Genomic DNA, 22,869 nt, shown 5'->3' on the forward strand with positions numbered 1-22,869 from the left:
ACAGAAAGTGCAGGCCCTGTACCCGGTGGATGTGCGCTGTCGAGCACGATGCACGTACAGTTTCGTGCTCGAGGGGATTGGAGACCGGCAGCCCAGGGCCGACACAGTACTGGAGGTCCGTAATTCGTTCAGTGCAGGGTCTATAACGAACCCTCGCAACTAAAGTAAAGTAAGTTTCTTCTATTTCTATTATATTTCTTTCCATTTAAAAATAGGCTGAGGCTTCTGGCTTTAGCATCAACATTAGTCTGTATATTTTTGCAGATTTTCCGTTAAACGTATCATTACCATTCTATTAAGTGTATGCCGAGTGAATCTTTCTTCACCAATAGCGTTTCTACGTTATGTTCTTGTTGCATAATATTTGTATTCATAGTGTACGTTGAATTTGACAGTTATAATGTTGTTTATCATATCCAGTTTGTAATAACATATATCACCTATATTATTTATTTTTCAAATCAAATCATAACTTTCAAATTCGCACTCGATTCGATTATTTACAAACGACTAAATGACTTAGTGCTCCCCGCTAAATTCTAATATGTTTGCAGCAAAATAAATTTAGACAAGAAAAAAGTTTTTAAAACTTCTCCTTGCAAGCGTTTGTGGTTTGCAATCATTGGTTGGCTAAAATGTCACTTGCAAAAAAAACTGCATTTTATTTTATGCTGTTCAAAATAGTACTATACAATAATCGTCTTGCAAACAGGAAAACCCCTACGTTAAACTAATTGGAAAACTGTACAAATATACGATCTGCAGCTTAGATCCATTTATAAATTGTTGCTCCTTCGCAGAGCAATGATTATTATTTCTATTTTTACACAACTAACTACTTTTATCGACTGAAAAAATAGGATGATCAGAGCTATCTATCTACCGAGCCTTGTCCGGGTTTATGTCATAGGTTCTGATGAAAAATAAGCGTTTTGAATAATGGTTTGTTGCTACCTTCTGCTGTGGTCTGTCGGAACAATCTTTTCGGGAACATTTTACATCACTGTTAGATTCAGTGTGCAGTTATATTGGTACTTTAAAATCCTTTGCTTCAGAGCGTGCGTTTTTGTATTACCTTCCATGAATGCATTTTATAAAGTTGAAAGTTGCATCTCGTGTCGGTTACGGAAAAAATCATTCTAGAACTGAGTAACAAAATGTGTTACCGTTTTTATAATCTTCTAAATAGCATTCAAAAGCATACATGATTTTCCAGACTTCTTAACATTGGATATTCCCTGGTTCAATATTGTGACAGCAACTAGAAAGATTCCTTTGTTTTATGGGACTGCAAAATGATTGACAAAATTAGAATTTCATAATGCTGCATCGGTATTTGAAAGTTTGAAAAAATATACGTACCTTTGATTCAGTTGACTCCTGAACCACCGAGGGTGGCAGTTGCTGGTATCACAGCAGCTGAACCAGAACTGCCGTAGGAAGGTGACCCGACACGACCGCTAACGCCACCCATCGGTTGGTTTAGTTTACATTCCGGACAGAACCACTTGCCTTTCGGTGGCATAATGATGCCGACGCATTCGAAATGGAACCATTCTATGCGACAGTTGTCACCATCGCAGGCTATCATTTCCGAAACTTCGTCGTATGGACAACGGCAATAGCAGTACACGGATTCGCCTTCTCGGGGAGGACGCCATCCGGCTGGGATGCGTATTTGATTGGGCGGAAAAAACTCCGTGGTAATGCTTGGAAAAGACCCCAGTGGGGGTATTTTCGGAACGCCAGCTTCGACGATGGGTGGTTCGAAAGCATGTGGAATCATCGCCGGCGCAGCGACCGAACGACTGGTTGCAACTGGTTGTATCGTTGGAGGTGCTGATTTTGGAGCCTTAGATTTGGCTACACCTCGTTTTCGTGAAGCCGCCGGCGTTTTTGCTGCCCCTCGAGAACCCTTCTTTGAAATCGACAGCTTAAGCTTGGGAAGTGGTGGTTGCGGTCGGTGCGGCGTGGTGGTGGATTTGATGGGTTTCTGACTTATTTGCAAAACGCCTTCTTGGCTCGAGTCACTGTCCGCGTCTGTTTGTTGTGGTGTTCCTAGCGGACTAGCATAAATGTGGTGCACTGGAACATGAGGGATTCTTGATGCTTCAACACGTGGTGGCTGTTGAACTGGGTTGTTTATAGAGGGCGGAAGAGCCGGAACACGACTGGTAAGTGGTGTATGCTGTTCTGGTTGCTGTTTTAATTTGGGAGTTTTAACCTTCATATTGGTCGGTGAAGGAAGATCTTCTTTACTCCAGATCAGATTAGGGGGCGGTGTTGGTTTCATTACTGAGAGGATTGACTTTTCCGGGTGCTTCAAAGCCATTGTAGGAGTCAGTGCGGACGGTGTTTCTTCGTCACTTGTATAGCCGTAGAATTTGTTTGGTTTTCTACTACGCTGTGATCGCTTGAGCGGAGCGTCTGATTCCGAACTATTTCCAGTGCTCAATCGGGGAGTACCTATCTTAGAAGAAGATTTCATTGCAGGCACAGCCAACGGTGTGCCCAGAGGAACTGTTTGATTAGCAGATGCTGTGTTTTCGGTAGGATGAAATTTAGGTGTGGCACCTAGTGAGTGCGTCTGGATAGTCGAAGGTGGTGAAAATTGATCAGCGTGACCTAAGGGAGGAATGTGCGAGGCTGAAGGTTCCTCAGATGTTAACAGTTGTGTAGTAGTCTTTTTTGTGTATTTCCTTTCACGCTTTCGTTTCTTCAGTTTAACTTTTTTCTTCGCACTTGTTTCTTCTGGTGGTAGGGAAGGTGTTGACGGCCTACTGTTCTCGACGATTCCGTAGCTGTTCATCGGACTCATACAAGTCTGCTGTAACAACTGGCGTCGTTTTTCCGCTAACATTTGATTAGCCAATTTCTGAGGATGGTCATCATAAAACTCTTCATCCGTTTCCGACTCGTCAGTTTCTAGATCAGATTCATGAATGATTGTGTCCGGGTCAACAGGTACTGGGGTAGCAACAGGCAATTCTTCCTCTGCTGAAGGTGAAGGTTCTTCCTTACTCGTTTGCTCTTGAGGTAAAGAGGTAACCTCCTTGATTTTATTTTTTGTAGCATTTTCATCCGAGCTTCCTGAATCATCAGATGACGAGCTGCTACTTCCAGAGCTACTTGAGCTGCAACTGCAATTCGAGCCACACTCGCAGCTTGAATCGGAGTCACTTCCACTATCACTGGATGAGGAATCCGTACCGCTCTTGGAGGCTTTTCTTTTTCGTGGAGTTTTTTGCTTTTTCGAATTCCCACCTTTCGATGGAGATTCTTGCTTTTCAACGTTACCCAAGTTACCATTATCATCGATTACAATCGTTTCACCGACTTCAGCAGCTTTGACATGTGGATACACTTTTTTCGTCATACGACAATAATCATGATCCGACTGTGAGACATGTAAGATCTTAGTTTTCAACATCTTTTCTGCGTATTGCTCCTCATTAAGTTCTTCTGAAAGAGACGTTCTACGGCTATTATTCCTACTGGCTTGATAGTTTTTGAAGTTATTCCAAATAGTCATCACTTGGTCGGCGTCAGCTTTCTCTTTCTCTTCCGTCGCGCTTGACGGTTCCTCGGAGTTTTCTTTTATAGGCGTTTTGTTCTCATCTCCAGAGCTGTCGTTTGTTGGTAAAGTATTTACACCTTTCTTGTTGCTATTCGAATTCGATTGATCTACGTCAGAATCGTCCGAACTGTCACTTTCTGATAAGTTCAACGCAGGTAAATTTATTAAATCAGTCAGTGATTTATCCTGATTTTCCTTCGAACGCTTTTTCTTTTTCTTTTGCGGAGTTTCCGTACTGGTCTTCTCTGCTTCACATGACTTTTCATCTTTAATTTCCTCTTTTGTTTTAGCATCTCCGTCGATAGCTTCGTCTTTTACGATGGCTTTGCTTTCATTCGAAGTAGGATTTTCCTGATCTTCTTGCTTTGGCTTCGATGATAGTTCGGACTCCGGGGTTGACTCCTTTACAGGCTTTAAGCACGACGGCGACGCGGGTGGAGGTTCGAAGTGTCTCTGAACATGTTTTAAAAGAAGTTTCTTCGAAATAAACTTCTTTTCACAGCCATCCTCGGTACATGGATATTTTTCTTCTCCGTTGTGTAGCCTCTGGTGCACTTTCAGAGCCAGCGATTTTCGGAAACCCATTTGGCAGACCTCACAAATGAACTGCGCTGGAGGAACGCAAAAGTGATACACATGAGGCCACTTCTTCTGCAAACATCGCTTGCACAGCACACCTTCTGTTCCGTGCTTCCAGAACAGATGTTTCAATATGTCCGCTTTGTTGCGATAAGCGATTCCACAACGGTAGCACAAATGATGTAACTTATGTTTCCATACGTGATTGGAGAGCGTCCCTTGTTCTGAACATTGCTCTAAGCAAACATCGCAAGCGAAATGGCGCTTTCGTAGATGAACCATAAGCCGAAAGGCCGATGGAATTCCGTCAATATTACACAAACTGCACCGAAAATTGTAATCCAGAATCAACAAACGGTTCGGTGCTCCTGGGCACATGTGACACAGTAGTTCACTATAACTGAAGAAATTTTCCTTGCACATGAGGCAAATTAGTAATGATTTCTGGTGCATTTTGCGATTGTGCAAATATAGTTCCTTGTGAATTTTTGTAATGAAACGACACTGGAAGCACTCGAACTGTTTCGGGTACGTCACGGCCTTCTGTTCATCAGTCCAACTGCTATCAAATGTTTCCAAATTGAAGAAAAGTGGCTCCAACTCGTCCAGGCACGATTTAAATCGCTGAACTATTGTGGCAGGTAGCAGCTCTTCGGCCGTGATACTATTTACCGTAGCTTGAAAACGATGGCTGGCCACCAAGTGAAGTGCTAAGTATTTTCCGTTAACAGCGATTCTCCTCGCATGGTTGCAATATAGACAAAATGGAACTGTCGATTTGAGACATAACTTGATAAAATCGCGCATATCAATTTTATCTAACGGTTCGTCAAGTGTTAATTCGAACAATTGTGCATCGTCATTTGCAATGACAATTGCGTCAGATTGAATCTCCGATTCGGTCATATGTTGCTCTGCTGCTGATTCCGGCGGATTATCAGCAGAATCTGCTGAGGGTTCGGTTGGTTTGTCCAATGTTGTTGGCTGTGGCGCTACCATTCCGAGGTCTAAATGTTGTTGCTGGTCCAGTCGATGCTGTTCCGGCATGGGCGCTGGTCCCATTTCGGGTGGCAAGTTAACCGGTTGTCGGTCACCCTCTTCCTCGATATCCATCTCGACGGGATCCAGTTTAACATCATCTTCTCTTCGGTTCACTGGGGGAGGAGCATCTGCATCTGCCTCAGCACTCGAAGGAACCTGCAAGACAGCGTTCATTATTATTATTATTATCAATTGTTAGGTATTATCATTGTTGTTCATGTTTAATTATTCATTCATTAAATTCAAGGATTTCGAAATGTTACCCTTTTAGCACAGACAAACAGACATAACACTCGTTTTCCATTCATCGTACCGATAAAACCGTCATTTCAAATTTGGGCTTAGTTGGGAATGTCTCCGTTTTGGTCCAAGTGGCGCTTTTTGACGAAAAAAGGGGAATTCCCCATAAAAAATACTTGCTACTTCGAGGGACACCCATATTGCTATTTGATATTTGAGAATGTCGATCATAGATGGTGCTAGTGTTCAAGCTAAATGTGAGGTACGATAATTTTTGTTGATTTTTCTTCCAAGAGTTATGTCTGTTTGTCTGTGCTTTTAGACAAAATTCTACAATGGAATAAATAAATTTTGACAATTGAAAAATCTAAATTTTGCAGTTAACACCGCCAAAATGACGTACATGATTGCTGGCAGTAAACGTGGGAGACCAAATGGTGTTGGTGCCGAGGTGGAGTTAGATGGGGAACGATAAGATGGGGAGAAGGAGGAGGAGGAGGAGGAGGAGGAGGAGGAGGAGGAGGAGGAGGAGGAGGAGGAGGAGGAGGAGGAGGAGGAGGGGGAGGAGGAGGAGGAGGAGAAGGAGGAGGAGGAGGAGAAGGAGGAGGAGAAGGAGGAGGAGAAGGAGGAGGAGAAGGAGGAGGAGAAGGAGGAGGAGAAGGAGGAGGAGGAGGAGGAGGAGGAGGAGGAGAGGGAAGAGGAGGAGGAGGAGGAGGAGGAGGAGGAGGAGGAGGAGAAGGAGGAGGAGGAGGAGAAGGAGGAGGAGGAGGAGAAGGAGGAGGAGGAGGAGAAGGAGGAGGAGGAGGAGAAGGAGGAGGAGGAGGAGAAGGAGGAGGAGGAGGAGGAGAAGGGGGGACGAGAATGAGGTGCAAGAGGAGGAGGAGGGGGAGGAGGAGGAGGAGAAGGAGAAGGGAGGAGTTCTATGAGGAGCCTTATAAGTGTAGGGACGAGGAGAAAAACCTGGACATAACTGGTCCTGGAGGATAGAAACCTGGGATAACAGCGAGCTGGTTTCCGATCTCGAAAAGATCCGTCGAGAAGTCGGTCAGGTTCGATTCCCGGCAGAAAATGGTACAAAAATGGCCAAGAACCGCTAGCAACGGCACTACACTGGATAATTTCAAAGATTAGGAAGGAGAAGCTGGAATGGAAGGTGGAAGGTGCGGTTTGTCGATCGGCTAGATTGCTGTAGTTACCGCGGCACTACGCTGATCAAAGCCGCTTACAAGGTTCTCTCCCAGATTTCGTTACGTCGTCTATCTCCAATAGCAAGAGAATTCATAGGACAGTACCAGGCAGGCGTTACGGGGGCCCGTGTTACTACGGATCAAATTTCTACTCTCTGACAAATCCTTTAGAAATGTGGGAGTACAACGTGACCAAGCATCATATTTTCGTAGATTACAGGGCAGCATACGATACAGTCGAGCAGACTGCAGATTATGCACGAGTACGACTTGCCGAACAAATTGGCGCGGTTGATCGCTACCCTGGAGCGAGTGATGTGTTACGTGCGTGTTTCGGAACACTCCCAAGTCAACTCACGTAGAGGGTTGCGGCAAGGTGATGGTGATCTGGCGAGCGGACATGGAAATGAGAAGAACAATCTAGCCTTTGCAGACGACCTCAACATCACTGCTAGAAACTTTGGACGGCGAAAGCGATTTGCGCCAGACTGAAATCGGAGGCTGATGATTGGTTTACGAATCATTGCGTCGAAAACCAAATCCATGGTAGGTAAAGGCTCCAGGTGACTATTGACGGCGATGAACTGTATGTGGTAGATGAGTTCGTATATCTGTGATCTCTGGTCACCATCGACTACAATACGAGTAAGGAGATTCAACGACACATTCAAAATGAAAATTGAGCCTACTTTTCCCTCCGTAAGACGTAGGAGCATACCCCGCCGTACAATGCTGACGATGTACAAAGCGCTAATCAGACTGGTAGTCCTCTACGGGCTTGAGACAGTAACTTTACTTACGAAATACTTTTTATGTCACTTTGAGGATGCATAATTTGGAATACTCAAGGGGACTTTTTCCAGTCAGCATATTTCATTTAAAACCAACATGTCGGTTGAAATGATTGAATAAATAACAATATTAATCAATGTTAGTTTGGAGGTTATACTCAGGTTATTTTACGATTTCGTTGACTGTTTCCATTAAAAATTGCGATTTTTGATTAAAAATTGCGAGATTACAAGCCTTAACTTTTCTGTTTTAAAATTCATAGAAACGAAACAAAGTTTGATATTGAGAGGAACGTGTGATAACTTACCGTTGGTTCTGCGGACTTCCTATCATCATTATTGTTGCCGCCGTCGTCGTTTTTCTCTGCCGGTTCATTATCGTCGTAATCACTGTCGGTTGATGACTCCTCGCTTTCGACAGGCGGACAAAATTGTTTCGGTATTTTTACCTTCAGCTTTGGTACCAGCAGCGGGGGTCGTTCTGGCGTTAGCTGCTCCATCTCTTGCCCGATCTGGCTAGGCAGCTCAGGTACAGGTGGGAGTTCCATAGGTGTTTCACTAACATTCAACAAGCTTGCCGGTATGGTAGAAAGCTTTGTCGATTCGTTGAAGCTAAATTTATGCTCTGACCCGGTTTGGTTCGGGAGTTCCATTAACTGTGATGGCAGTTGAATCAAAAATGGCTGATGGTCACTTGGTTGTCCCGTGTAATAGTGCGGTTGTTCGGCTGTATACGCAACTGTACTCGTTAGTTGAGGTATTGCATCCAGCGGTTTCATTAATTGTGATTGTAATATTGGACTATTGAATGAATCTTCGACAGTCACCGACGACGATTGATCATCCTTGGGTGGAAGATTCACCAGCATGTGTGTGTTAATTCCCATCGAGTTTGGAATCTCGGCGGGCTTAGATCGCTGCGCTAGTTTTATTTTCTTATTGGACGATTTTCGTACGTTTGCCACATTCTGGTGTTTTGTTACACCTGCCAGACTATTTAGCTGAGACAAATTATCTGGATTGCCGTTACTGCTAGTAGTTCCATGATTTTCGTAATTAAACATCACAGCCGATGAATTACTACTAGCATTGTTATCATAATTGTTATTTAAATTAAATTTAATTTTATTGTTTGTAGTGTTAATCAACTTCTGACTATTGCCGGTGGATGCGGCCGCTGCATTTACTGTGGCCGATAATAAATCTGTTTTCTTCTCACACTTGTGCTTCGATTGCTTCAGATTACCACAGTTGTCACATTTTTCTAAATAATTAGCACAATCATGCTGCACAATCGTTTGTTCGTCTGCAGCAGTCGTCCGTTCGAATATGTGCTCACAACGGGCACACATTAGATAGAGTGATCTCTCGTTAGTGTCCACGTTTTCCTGCTGCTGTTGGCTCTGGTAATCGTCGATACTGGCCATATGCTTTTTGCGTACCTGATGCTTGGCTTCCAAGTGCGTTACTAGCCTTTCGGCGGATTGAAAGATACCCAAACAATACAGACAGATGTATTTTTTGTGTACTTCACGCATGTGTTTGAAAAGATTCCAATTTTCGTAATGTGTTCCACAAGGCGAACAAAGAAACACTTTTTTCTTATCCTTCTTTTTCTCCGTCGGTGGCGGCTGTGGTTGTTGTTGGGGTTGCTGTTGAGGAAGGAACTGCTGCTGCTGCTGTTGCTGTAAGAACAAGGGTTGCTGGACGTGTTGAGGTTGAATAGGCGGCTGTGGAGGAAGAGCCGGAGGAACAGGTAAATGTTGCTGGGTTATCTTACTGCTGGCCAACATTGTTTTCATTAAAGATGCCTGAGACCGCTGTTGATACGGTCTTTTAGCAGGCGCAATTTTAGCAGTGATACCTATTCTCGACATTTGAGGTGGTGGAGCCGATTGTAACCAAGTTTGTTGTTGCTGCGCCTGCAGTTGTGGTTGTTTTGTGGGTGAATTATCCTTTTTCCTACCCCTTCGTTGTTTCTCAGCTATAACTAACCGATTGTCTTCATCCAACGTATCGGACGATTCATCCATTAGAAAATCTGCTGAATTGAGCCCAACATAGTTAGTTTTAAATTGATTATTTAACAAGTTAAAACCACCAGCAGATTCTGGCATCATAGGAAGCATCTCCGATTCCATCTTTTTTACCTGATCGCTTAAATTGTGCACCTGGGGCTTACTGTTGTAGTCTATCTTAATTAACTCTGACCGTTCGCCAAAAAGTTTTTCCTGACTTAAAAAATTAGAAAAGTCTACCGGTTGCGGAATGGCTGCCTTATTTTCCGGAGGAAGCAACTTATCAACGTTGCTTAGCGCTACAGCGGCGGAATCTTCTGCTGTAGACCTTTTTAGCGAAATCGAAAGTTTTAAACCTTCACTTTTAGTAATTTTTGCTCCGTTCTCGTTTTCATTTTTATCCATCACATCGTCCTCTTCTGGTTCTTCATACTCATCGGAACTTTGTGAGCCCAGTTCGTTCATTTCCAGTCGTGGTTGGCTATCATTGTTTTCCATCGCAACATCAGCGGTATGGTCTACTGTTCCTGTAGCCATGCTTGTAGGTGGCACAACTTCGGGTTTTTCCTCTGCCGATTCCATTTTATGTTGTTTTGGTTGCACTTTTGGAACTGCTTTATCATCATCATCTTCATCTTTTGATGCTTCATCATCGGAACTGTCCGATTCAGAACTAGAACTAGAAGAACTGGATTGTGAACTTGAGCTGCTAGACTTTTCGTCATCCAAATCATCGTCCTCAATATTGGTGTTGTGAACTGAGCCAGCATCACTTTGAGGTTTTTCATCCACTGAGGCAGGATTGTTTACTGATTGTGGTACACTAGTTTTTGTTGTCGCATCTTCTTCTTCACCAAACGATGACTTCCCCGAGTCAGTCGACTGATCAAGTTTTTCAGATTCCGCCAGCGGTTCTGTTATATCTGGATGGGTGATTCCTTCTCCTACAGCAGAAACGTCACCATTGATGACTGGTTCTGTTCTCGGTGTACTTTGCGGACTTGACTCATTTAGCTTCAATTGTTTGTTTGCAGGCTCGTGCAAAGCTGCTTCACTGGTTGGACTAACTGATCTCGGTCGCTTATGACACACTGGATCAACATCCTCTGTCAGTCGCTCACTATCACGTAAGTGATCTGCTTCCTGAGTATCCTCAATTAAATCATTTCCATTCACATAAAGATCTGAAAAATAATAATAAAAAAAATTTATGAAACTTTTTGTGCGCACCATGGCTAAATTTGTGAATCGCGGGAGAAGTAACTCAATTCAATTATTGCTGTTATGATACTAAGTTCAATATTTTACTAAAAACATAAGTATGAGTTTTAGCAAACTTACTTTCGGTCACTGCGTTTTCCTTTACATCAACTATTTGTCTCTTTTCGGTACATGGTATTTCTGTTTCGTTATGTGAATCCAACTCCTGTTCCGCTTGACGTTCTGACATATTAGCATCCGAGCCAGTATTCTTCCCATCAATTTCTAGATCAACATCCATATTTGCTTCTCTATCTGGCACTGGTTGACTTTCTTGTGCTGCTAGTTCTTCTCTTTCGCAAGTTTCCGATATATCAGCATTCGAAATATCAGCCTCTTCTTTTGCGCCGTGTAAACTGTCCAAACAGTTATCAATTGCATCGTCATTCTCTTTTATTTCTGTTGAAGTACTGTTATTTGTTGGACTGCTATGTGAATTACTCTGCAACTGTCCGGTATCATAACTCGCTGGTTCCAATGTTAAATTACCATTTGCTTTATGTTTCACTGCCTGTTCGATATTTTCTTGTGGCGGTGTTTTGTCTTTTTCGTGCAAGTTTATTCGTTGACATTCATCATGCTGTTTTTGAGTCTCTTCCTCGGTGGAAGAACCTGTGTCCTGCGCAGGTGATTGTATGTCAACCGAAGTACGCTCCTCATCATGAGCTTCTACCGCATCTAGCGGATGATTTTCCTCCTCCGGCACAGTTTCTTTTTCTTCGGATGTGCTCTGCTCTTCGAGGTCATCAGTGCTAACTACCGCTTGTTTGTCACCCTCAACATCCAGATCCCCGGAAGAAGACCGTTCCTTTACGGTAAGCTTATCCACCGTCGTCGATTCATCGTTCGCCTCGCTCGGTGACAAATGTGTCGGCGCAGGTGCGGGTGAAACCGAACCGTCTTCTCGCTCGTATAATCCTGGTGAATGCGCTTGTTGGCCAACGTCATTATCCATCCTTCAAATCTGTAATGAAAACAAGAAAGATTAAAGTAATCATTGCGTGCTTGATATTCAAACGAGACGGCCATTCTGCGGTCATTCGAGATTATATGAGCTGTCCGCGCGATGGTTTGAAGAGATGTTAAGAAATATGACGGAAGTTTTTAATATATGTTTCTTTTAGCTATTTTATTATTGAGACGTAAGTTGTGTTAATCCTAGTGATAAAAATTAAAATACACTAACTACTAGTCATCTGAGTAAAGGGAAATTCTCTTGTATGTTGTACAGTCAGGCCATTTATAAATACCACATTGCAGTAGCGATCGATAAAACATCCTATATTAAAGCTTATATACATGTAATCATACAGCAGAGCTTTGAACATTAGGGTAACCAACGTATTTTGGACCCCATCAGCAGCTGTATATAATTTGGACAGCTACGCCAGCTTAACATTGCTAAAATAAAGGAAGCTGACGGTATTAAAATATTCGCCGTGATTTTATAACATTGCGCCGAATACCATTTCGATTCTCGGTTGATCATAAAGCGGAATATAGCGTTTCGCGGAATACCATTTCAGGGAAAGTATCATTTCACGGGTCTGATCCCCTCGTTACACACTGTCGCTCGTTCGGATCCGACTGAAGAAAAGTAATAGAGGCCAGTAAACCCAGGAAAATAAATAAACCTAAACAGAGATGATTTCGCGGCCTGCGGCCGTCTCACCATGAATCATGGAGTGTTACTATAAGAAGTTTTTGATAGTATTGTTATTGACTAATGTTTCATGAAAGAGTCTAAAATTTTTCTCGAGTTATGCAGAAATTTCTGTTTCATATGTATGAGAGCACCTCATTCCAGAGGGGGATCAGGTCTAGAGCCACCATAGAAAAATATCCTACCTACGTTTTTTAACCTTCTGCGACTGAGGTGGTAGTCTGACAGACACCGAAAATCAGACGAATGTTAGAGATGCGTTATATATTGTATTTCGATTCGGAAGTTTGCAGTCTGTTCCCGAATCATATCTTCGGTTTTATTACATCCAATAGGTTGCTAAAAAATTTAATTCTAGTTTTACGACATTAGTTCGCCCCATGTTATATATATGGACATATACCAACCCTAGACATGAATTCTTTTCGCTTAAAAGCTGTTCGTTCCCAGTTCGTGAATTGAATTAATCAGTCCATTTATTTTACAACAAGAATGTTTACCGTTTCTATGTATCTGCCGCACTATATTATTCTAATTACAATGCTATCGGCATACGACGAGCTTGAAATCATCCAAAACTCAACCGATCAATTCCATTGGTTTGGGGTTTGTGCATTTAGGTGTTAGAAAGATTACATTTAAGGGGTTATATACAGTTAGAATTTTCGAAAAATCAATTTTCTGTTTATTTCATGATCGTAGTATACATATATTTATGTATGTACACAGAAAATTTCATGCCAATCCGTCGATATTAACGAAGTTTTATGCATATTTGTAACGACGTGTCAGAGCGATTAAAGAAGGAACGCGAAACTTTGAACGCGTGTTTCTCAAAACCGTGTTTTCAAAGTTGGTGAACAAGATTTCTCGAAAACGGCTACACCGAATCGCTTCATGTTTTGAAACAAATGTTCGAATGATATATTTTAGAGATTAATCAAAGGTTTTTCCTTACCGATTAATATTTCTCATTTTATAAACAATCTATGAGCAAAATTTATGCCATAAATCAATTCTTTTATGTTAAACAAGCCGCCATTTCATCCAAAATGATTATTTTGCTAGTTTCTTCAATCAATCTATAAATAATAAATTTTATCATTGATTCCTTTTGGTTTTTCGATTTCCGATGATTCAGTCCAAAGACATCGTGCTCACCACAAGACGCCTTATTTTAGAAGAGTTCCAGGAGATTACCTATATTAGCTATTTCAATAACTTTTGTTAAAACAAAACATCTTAAAATAAAGTCAAAAGATACTGTAAGATGTATAAAAATTTTCTCTAATCAGTTAAAGGGTTCTCTAGAAAAAATCCAGAGAAATCGACTTTTTTAAGCCTCCCAACTGTATATAACCCCTTATCTTAGGCTGTCCATCTCCAATTGCTTCTAAAATCCTTACGTCACTCAATAATGAAACGATTTCAATTCGGTTTTAACTGATTAACTGAAGTTGTGCTATTGGCTTCAAAACTGGCTTCAATCAGCGTTGTCGAAGCAATTTTCACCGTTTCATCGTGATGATCGATTTTAAAGATTCATCAAATGTTTAGAATCAAGCTAGAAACTTAGAATGAATTTTTGGACAGGAACGTGACTACCAATACTTGGACGGCAGAGGTTGGAAAATTCGAAAAATGAATACAGTGAACCCCCGTTGGTTTGAACGATTCCTCATGCAAATTAACGGGGTTAGTTTTTAATTTGAGCAACTGGCAACTCTAAATATGCTGAAACTTGTATGAACTGGCAACTGGCAGTTGCAAGCGGTAAATATTCATTCTCCAATCGGATTTTTATCATAATTGTTGGGAAAACGGAATGTGAAACAGATTAAACACGCTAGATCAGTACAAAAAAATTGTGTTTAGGTGCATTGTATGCATAAGCAAATGATGTCATGTAGAGAATGTCATTTGAACCATTTTTAATTTGCACGTCGTGCAAACCAGCGGGGTTCAAATTAAAAAGTGTTTAGATTAAAAACGGTCAAACGAACGGGGGTCCACGGTATACACGCCGAGCATCGGCAAACGGTTTTATTATGAGAAAAACAAATATGCGAATGGTTCAATTCGCTATAACTAATAAGCCACATACTTTCACGCTTCATAGCATCGCTGAATATACTAATATCGTGCGCAACGCAAAAGTACGAAATAACACCTTCTGATACTTCTAAAGTTACCAACTATTGGCGTAATCGAATTCGAGCTTACATCGGATTATAGCAAGCATCAACCCTGCTTTCTCTGAGTAGCGGCAATACTTTATCTAAATCAGGCAACACTTATTCGCCCTTAGTGGCAGTCATGCAAACCTAACAAAAATTTATTCAATTCAATTGTTAACCTACTACACGATCAGTTCAATATACGTTATAGTTCCTGTTTCCACTACGTTTTTTAATCCTCTCATGTTATATATTACAAGAGGTTATGGGCGACTCACGGAAGGAAGCAGTCCACGGAATAATTCCGTTTTCCAGGATAGGATACGAAAATTGGAAGTTTCGCGTGGAGAGATACCTGCAGTCTATCGAGCTGTTGGACGCGGTGACAAAGGACGCGCCGACGGTTGAAGCTGAATTGGAAAAGGTTCGGAAATCTGGCGAAGGAAAAAGCTAGACGCCAAGAGTAGAGCTGCGATTATGATAGGATATGCTCCAAACGGCTATCGCTTATGGGATCCTAATATCAAGCAGCTCTTTATCTCTCGGGATGTTAAATTCGATGAATCATCCTTTCCATTTGCAATGAAGATGGAACCTGAAGTGCCATTAACAGTAGTACCCTACGATCCGGAAGTTGATTCTGTCTACGATCAGCAAAGTGAACCAAGCCTGACGAGTACACCAGATGCCGAACAAGAGGGGGAAAATATGCAACAAGGTGTCGGATCCGGAGCATCAAGCAGTTCTGATGACGAGTTCGAGTATAGTGACCACGATGACGGTGAGCAGTCTTCAATACCAGCAGCGCTCCCTTCGCAACAAGAACTTGGTTCGAACCTTGAAACGGCAACCACGAGGCGCAGCGAACGGGAGCGCAGGATTCCTGGTAAGTTGAAAGATTTTATTACCGGGAAAATTTTTACTGCTGTAAAATCTCGCTCAACAGACGCAGATGCTCGCAATGGACTTTCACTTGAACCCGAACGTCCACTTCCCGATGTACCTTGTTCCTACAATGAGATCTTTGGCCGCCCCGATGAACGCAACTGGTTGCAAGCCGTGAAAGAAGAACTCAACTCCATGAAACAAAACGACGTCTGGCATCTAGTGGAACGGCAGCGCGATATTTTTCCGATCAAGGCGAAATGGTTTTTTTTGCATCAAGGAGGATGAAGATGGCAAGCCAGCCCGTTATAAAGCGCGCTTAGTTGCTAAAGGCTTTCAACAGAAGGCAGGATTGGACTATACAGAAACTTATGCTCCAGTAGCAAGAATGGCGACGATCCGAACTGTACTCGCTGTAGCAGTTCATAGAAAGATGTACGTGCATCAGCTAGACGTGAAGACAGCTTTTCTCTACGGAGACCTTCAAGAGAACGTGTACCTGGCTGCTCCTGAAGGTGTTACTATTCCGTCAAACACGGTGTGTAAGCTGAAGAAATCTCTATACGGATTAAAGCAGAGCCCTCGCTGTTGGAACAACAAATTAAACGAGGCACTCTTGGCAAAGGGATTCGAACGCTCCAAACACGACTACTGTCTGTATCAGTGTTGCCACATATTCATCTGTACTGGAAGGGGCAAAAATCTTTTTCATCTGTACTTTTTCTTCCAAAAATCTGTACCAAAATCTGTACCATTAAATTCCTATGTAATAGACTAATCTCAAGTTTTTAGTCTTGACCTTGTCAAGCATAGCTACCAATACCCCCACCTTCCTTTCCGCTCTTCCCCACCTTCACCAAAAAAATTTCATTTCTTTCCCCACCGTCCCTTCATCAATTGTAGAACCAATATTAATTCATCTATTAATTATCAGAGATCCCTATATTGGCCTTATTCTTAAACGGAATAAAAACAATTTCTGAACAACGCAACAATCACATTTGGTAAATTTTTACCCCGAGTCCCACTTGAAATCACAAAGTATTTTGGCATATACCCACATTCAGCAGTAAACGTGACCACTGTTCATTTACTGATTAGTTAAAAAGCCCTACACCACGACAAGGTTCAGTTTTATCGTAGGGAGCTATTTCAATAACTTTTTTTTAAAACAAAGCATGTTAAAATGAAGTCAAAAGATACTGTAAGATGTATAAAAGTTTTCTCTTTAATCAGTTAAAAGGTTCTCTAGAAAAAATCCAGAAAAATCGACTTTTTTAAGCCTCCCAAGCATAACCCCTTATCTTAGGCTGCCCATCTCCAATTACTTCTAAAATCCTTACGTCACTCATTAATGAAAATATTTCAATTTGGTTTTAACTGACTAACTGAAGTTGTGTTATTCGCTTCAAAACTGGGGTGACATTGCGATTTTCGTTTCGAGTGATTTTGGTTCGTTTCGACCACGTTAAACGAATGGGCGAAACGAACCAAAATCACTCGAAACGAGAATCGCAATGTCGGTTTTGTTTCTTGCACTATTAGAATTTTTGTTACATAACTGATGTAGAAGTGGTTAAGAGACAAAGGAGCCCCTAGTAAGATCGGCCATTCAGCTATAGTAATTAATATAGCTAGCATTAGCATCGTGCCTGATTTTAATAGTCGTCAGTTCAGTGGAAATAATCCCAACACGAAGCATGCTTGAAAGGTACAACAATGTAACATGTTGCAGCTAACGTCAAAGGTGAAGTATGGCACGCGGCGGTTAAAATTGGGTTGTAAGGCGGCTGTAAATAGTGTTGACGGTGCTGTAAATCGTTCTTCGATGCGGCATATAAAACAAGAATTTGTTCCATGTTAAGCAAGGCTGCGCTAAGGTGTCAAGTCTTTCTAGAATCCTAGGGTAGTCAATTCGGGATGTCAAAACATCTGATATGAAGATAGCTCTGATTACGTTCCGACGTATTTACGGGATTCAGATTGATTAATCTGCAGCGCTGTTCTTTGCTTGGTAACCGAAGCGCGTCGTTCGCATTTGTTGGTGTTAAGTATCAAACAATTGCACAATCCAGCGAATATCAACAACTGCTACTGGAGTGCGAGACTGCCCGATGAATCGTTGACTTTTGAGAACAGGTCGTCGACGAACGCAAGTCGAGCACTTTTGAGCACATTGCTGACATCGATAATATAAATAAGAAAAACCAAAAGTCCGAGAGGGGGACTCCGTAGCCCCAAGGTTACCAAGTCTGCTTTGACAAGTGATTGATCGTGGGTTCGAATCTTAGTGAGATCAGGCCATTCGACGTCAAGTGACTTTAGTATGGGCTTAATGTCATGCCCTCATTACCCTTCCTTCATTCTGAATTCTATATGACCTCCATGACTATTGACGTGCAAAAAGTCTGTTTCTGTTTCTGTTTGCAGCACGAGGTGGGGCAGTTAGAGCCAAGTCTGTCCAGGGCTGAGATAAGGTGGTTGACTATTGACGTGCAAAAAGTCACTCTTATAGTTAAATGTACTGGTCAGCCTTACCAGGGATGGCTGTAATTTGAGACAATACTGGCATTGACGAGGAAGGTGGGTAAAGTAGATCTAGCAATGAAGTAAGGGTAAATCCCACTCACACAAGAAGTGAGTGTTAGTAGATTGGTAGACGTTGAACACTGCGACACGAATCCGTGTTGTTTATTGGCGATGTACTGTTGAACGAACCAATAAACCCTTTAGAGTAATCTACGTTTCTTTTGTTATCCTTCATATGCATAGAAAACATGTAAGCAGATTTCCAAGCAGAAGGAAATATCTGAGCTAATCGTGAGTTAAAAAGACGTCGGATGGGACCAACCAAGACATCGACACAATTCTTTATAAAACTGATGGTATGCCATCCAGTCCACTGAAGGTAGAGCGCGTTAACTACCAAGTGGTTTCTCTATTTCCGGTGGGATTCTTAATGAGAACGGACTTCACTGCACAGTCATCCGACATCCTTGCGACGTATCTTCTTCCGCCAGGTGTACGATGGGAATCCATACAAGTCATGCGTATACATCTCGTGGTTCATACGCTTACACCACTCTCCGCTTTTCGTTTGTACTTCGCCAAAAATAATTCGCAACACCTTTCGTTCAAATATGGCAAATGCACATGTCTTTCGTAAGCAAAGTTACTGGCTCAAGTCCGTAGAAGACTACTGGTCTAATCAGTGTTTTGTACCTCATCGTCAACATTGTGCGGTTGCGTATATTTGTCGATCGAAGCGTCTTGCGGAGGCAAAAGTAGGGTCGATTATTTAGCTTGATACGTCGTTGAATCGCCTCATTCGTATTATTTTCGGTGGTGACCAGAGATCTCAAATATACGAACTCATCGACCACTTCCAGTTCATCGCCGTCAATAGTAACTGTCCGTGGGAGGCGAAAGTTGTTCTCTCAGGAGCCTCTTCCTACCATATATTTGGTTTTCGACCCATCGATTAGTAACACAATTCTCCTAGCCTCTGTTCTTACTCTGGCTTAAATGCCTGCGCCGTGCCAAGGTTTTTAGTAACGAAAATTGAAGTCCAGGTTCCGGTCCGGTTAAAAATCGGCACGAAATTTGTTATTCCGACTTAATTCCGCTCCGATTTGGCTCTGTTCCGGTTCCGTAACCTGAACACAGCCAAATCGGACCGGATTATTAGTCTTTATAGTCGGAATAACAAAGCTCGTGCCGACTTTTAACCGGACCGGAACCCGGACTTTAATTTTCGTCCCGATGTCGAACACTACTCGAGAAAGCCCCTAAAATACGTACGTAGCACATGCGGAGGCACGTTGTACGTTCGATATTTCTGAAAGATTTATCGTTGAAGTGAAAAAGCCCGCCCGAAACCACTCTTACCTTACGAATTCTATTGTTAGGCCATTGGTAATACTGTGGTAATTACAGTAATTGAGCCGATCGCCCTTATTATAGATGGGACAAACCAAACCTTCCATCCATTTCTCCGAAAGTTTGTCCTCCTCTTCAATCCTTGAAATTATTCAGTGAAGTGCCCTTGCTTGTCATTCTTTGCCATTTTTTAGGTTTTCCGGAAGTCGATCCTTCCCGGCGGCTCTATTATTCTTCAGCTGGCCGATTTTTCACCGGGTCCCTTCGAGATCGGGAGCCAGAACACTATTATCATTTATAAGCACTCATAGGTTAACTTCTGTTCCATCTCCTTATGTTATATCGCAATTAAGATACCGATCGAAGAAATCCTTCCACCGGTTGACCAGCTCGTGCTCATTTGGAACCAGGTTTCCCTCCGTGTCCCTCACATATCAGGCTTCAGTCTATAATCCTTTACGAGATTGGTTCACCTTCTCACAGAACTTGCGCGTCTCATTAGCCTGGAATAGTTTGTAGCTCCTCACGATTTCTGTCCTCATGCTGGCACTTTTTCCTTTTCAGAATCGTGATCAACTAATTCCGCGCTCCTCGAGTTACCGAATGTTTAACCGAAGAGGGCGTATTTGTCGCGAAGTATTACCGTCGATAGTTTTGAACGCACATGCACTGCTACTAAGTAATGATCCGAGACATTATTCGCACCGTGTAGGGAGCGTATGGTGGTGATGTCCAAGAAAAACAATTAGGTTCAATGTTGGTTGATCAGGTCCAAGAGTTCTGATGTTTTTGCGGGAAAAAAAATGCTGCTGATCACCAGGCGTCTGGAATCTGCAAAATCGATGTATCGTTGACCATTATCTTTCGTGTCGGCGTGCAGGCTATAGGACCCGATCACCGATCCATATATCGCTTCCCTGCCGATCTGGTCGTTCGTATCGCAGAGCATTTGAGAAAAGGTACAATGAAAGGCAACCGTTTCTAAAATTTGAAACTACAGAAATGTAGGAGAAATAGCAGGCATAGCATAGAGCAAAGATTTACAAAATAATGATATTTATTGTAAAGTGAAGTGACTAAGTAAGTCATTAGCCTTCGAGAAGCGTACGAACAAACGTGTTAATAGGAATTCCCTCTATATATCCTCTACATAAATATCTTAAGTAGATGCAGAACTTATAGCGAATTTGTTTGTTCAATCCGGGTTGGAACGGGATGGATTTTATCTGTCAGATAGGAGCAAATGAACACAAAAAATTCATCCAGTTCCAACCCGGATTGAATAAAAAAAATTCGCTATTACGTTTCCGTTCTTCCGGTTCTTCCCCTACGACTAGAAAAGAATATCCACCAGGTATGTAATCAATTCTGTATCCACCTTCAAAATTAGGTGGCGTAAAGTTAAGTTTCAAATTTGTATTAAAAAATATATTCTTTGCCAAAACATAGATCTACTTTAAATAAATCGGTTTTTTCGCATAGCATCTCTTCTAAATTCTATGTCAGAGCTGGTCAAGTTTACCTAAATAAATCATTGTGAAAAATCGATTCTACTTTATATACCTTTTTTAGGCGTAGATAATCAGCTAGGTTTTGTTCCATTTAACAGCAGGTTTAGGGCTTGAGAACGACACAAGCTATCTCGCGACACTTCCAGAAATGCAAAAGGTAGTAATATTTGTATATATTGTGAAATCCTTGCAGGGATCTACAGAACAACTATCCAATTGTGTTTCTTCTAAATATTGCTTGCAGCAATTTCAGATTCTTTGTTTATTTCAATTTGTTTACACTTTTATTAGACCATTGAATCATTATCGAGATAAATTACGCCACTATTTTATGTTTACACTTTTTCACTGTATAGTAATCCTGGATGATTCTGCAGAAACAATCGCTTTTTAAAATTATTTGCGTAGCGCTAGCGTTCTCGATTCACTCTCATCCCTTTTTTGGGACATATAATTACACATACACTCGTATCACTCGGTCAACTCAAAAAATTTTAATCATCACCGAACATTGCAAAAAAGCTCCGTGACTGGGTTCTTTTTCTGGCCGAGCACATAAGAAAACGTAACTACGTAACTGCTCTTCTTCCCCACAAATATTGTTTCCTGGCGTTTTTACTATCTCGAAGAGGCAAACACTTTAGGGAGCAGAAAGGCCTTCTAAAAACCACACCGACAACTGGGACGGCATAAGCGGAAAAAACCGCAAAACCCTTTGTTAAATTCACTTCTTTTGCACAACAACAAATTACTTTCCGATGAATTATATGCAAATCGAATACGCCGATAGTTCCGCCACATAAAGAAACGATTTTTGGCCGATTCCCGAAAGGGTGCGGGTCGAAATTTTCCAATTTTTCGTCGCTGGCAAACACACACGTTTTGGTTCCGGAGTTGCAAACGCGAAAACGTAATGGCGATCCGCTGCAGAGATGCCAGCAACTTTGAAATAGTTATCCTAAACAGCTTATTGAGCAGGATAGAATTTTGGCAGCTTGCAGCAATTTGCGAAAATCCGAGTACATTAGAAAAAAGAAAATCTTATGAATCGTAAGAAAGTTTCAAGCAAATTAAGAAATAAATGCAAAATATCTGTATTTCATCAGATATTAAATTTCGATGATTCACCCCAGCGCCCAACAACCAAGGCTTACAATTTTTAAACCGTTCGGCGCATCTGGTATCTCTGTAATGAATTGAAGTGAGCGTTGCCCTTATGAGATGTGAGAAAATGAAAGAAGGAAAGCGTTAGTCGAAGCGTTAGTTGCATTTTAGATGAGTTTTCTGCTAAGGGGCTTCCACCCATGCGTGCTCAGCCATAGTAATCAGAAATTACATCGAAGTCGTACACTGAGGCAAATTTCCGTATACTCTTTATGTGTGAAACTACATATTTTTTTGCAATTTGATCTGACAAATATCATATTGTCAATTGCAAGGAAAATTGTACCATCCAAAGTGTGATATCGCTCATAAAAGTGCTGTTTTGCATTAAATCGTTTCAGTATCTTCGGCGCACTTTTTCGTTACCTTCCAAGCAATAAGTGCGCCGAAGATACCGAAACGATTTAATGCAAAATAGCACTTTTATGAGCGATATCCAAGGGGTCGGACACTCAGCACATAGTGCCCCGGCACTGCAGAGATATCAAACGGCACACCTCTAAAGCCTTATAAAAATAACATTTATAGGGCTTTACACACCTCCGGTTCAATTTTACATATGAAATGGGAGCACTGCCAGTTGTCAAAATCATCTCGCACGGTTGCCAGATCTATCAGATTTTAACGAATTTAACAAATCTTGCAGTTCGGCACTTTCGGTACAGCATCGGCACAGCTCGGTTCGTTTCAAGTCGCCTAACATAAAAACGGCTGTGCCGAGTGACCGACCCCTTGGCGATATCGCACTTTGGATGGAACAATTTTCCTTGCAATGGATCATTGTAGGTAGCTTTTGCTCATTCTTACCGGTAGATGGACACTAAAGCCCCACGTGGCATATTTAGAGTAAACTTCAAGGCTGATACAGATTACACGTCATAATTTCTTGCCGTTCCG

General features: G+C 41.8%; 1 protein-coding gene across 2 annotated transcripts; it reads right to left on the bottom strand.

Moving 5' to 3' along the window:
- Positions 1-291: 291 nt before the first annotated feature.
- Positions 292-21,682, bottom strand: LOC128733831 (uncharacterized). 2 transcript variants are annotated; one of them, XR_008411948.1, is made up of 6 exons: positions 20,861-21,682; positions 10,775-11,657; positions 7,724-10,617; positions 1,363-5,353; positions 1,205-1,288; positions 292-1,145 (listed from the first exon to the last, which is right to left on the bottom strand). XR_008411948.1 is itself a non-coding variant. In XM_053827648.1 (5 exons), exons 2-4 carry the CDS (start codon positions 11,646-11,648, stop codon positions 1,370-1,372), a joined length of 7,752 nt encoding a protein of 2,583 aa, XP_053683623.1. In that variant the 5' UTR covers positions 11,649-11,657; positions 20,861-21,682; the 3' UTR covers positions 292-1,288; positions 1,363-1,369. The 2 variants fall into 2 exon arrangements, 1 of the variants encoding a protein (XP_053683623.1); XM_053827648.1 differs by having other exon boundaries at positions 292-1,288.
- Positions 21,683-22,869: the final 1,187 nt, after the last annotated feature.

Source organism: Sabethes cyaneus, chromosome 2 (genome assembly GCF_943734655.1).
Source record: "Sabethes cyaneus chromosome 2, idSabCyanKW18_F2, whole genome shotgun sequence".
NCBI lineage: Eukaryota > Metazoa > Arthropoda > Insecta > Diptera > Culicidae > Sabethes > Sabethes cyaneus.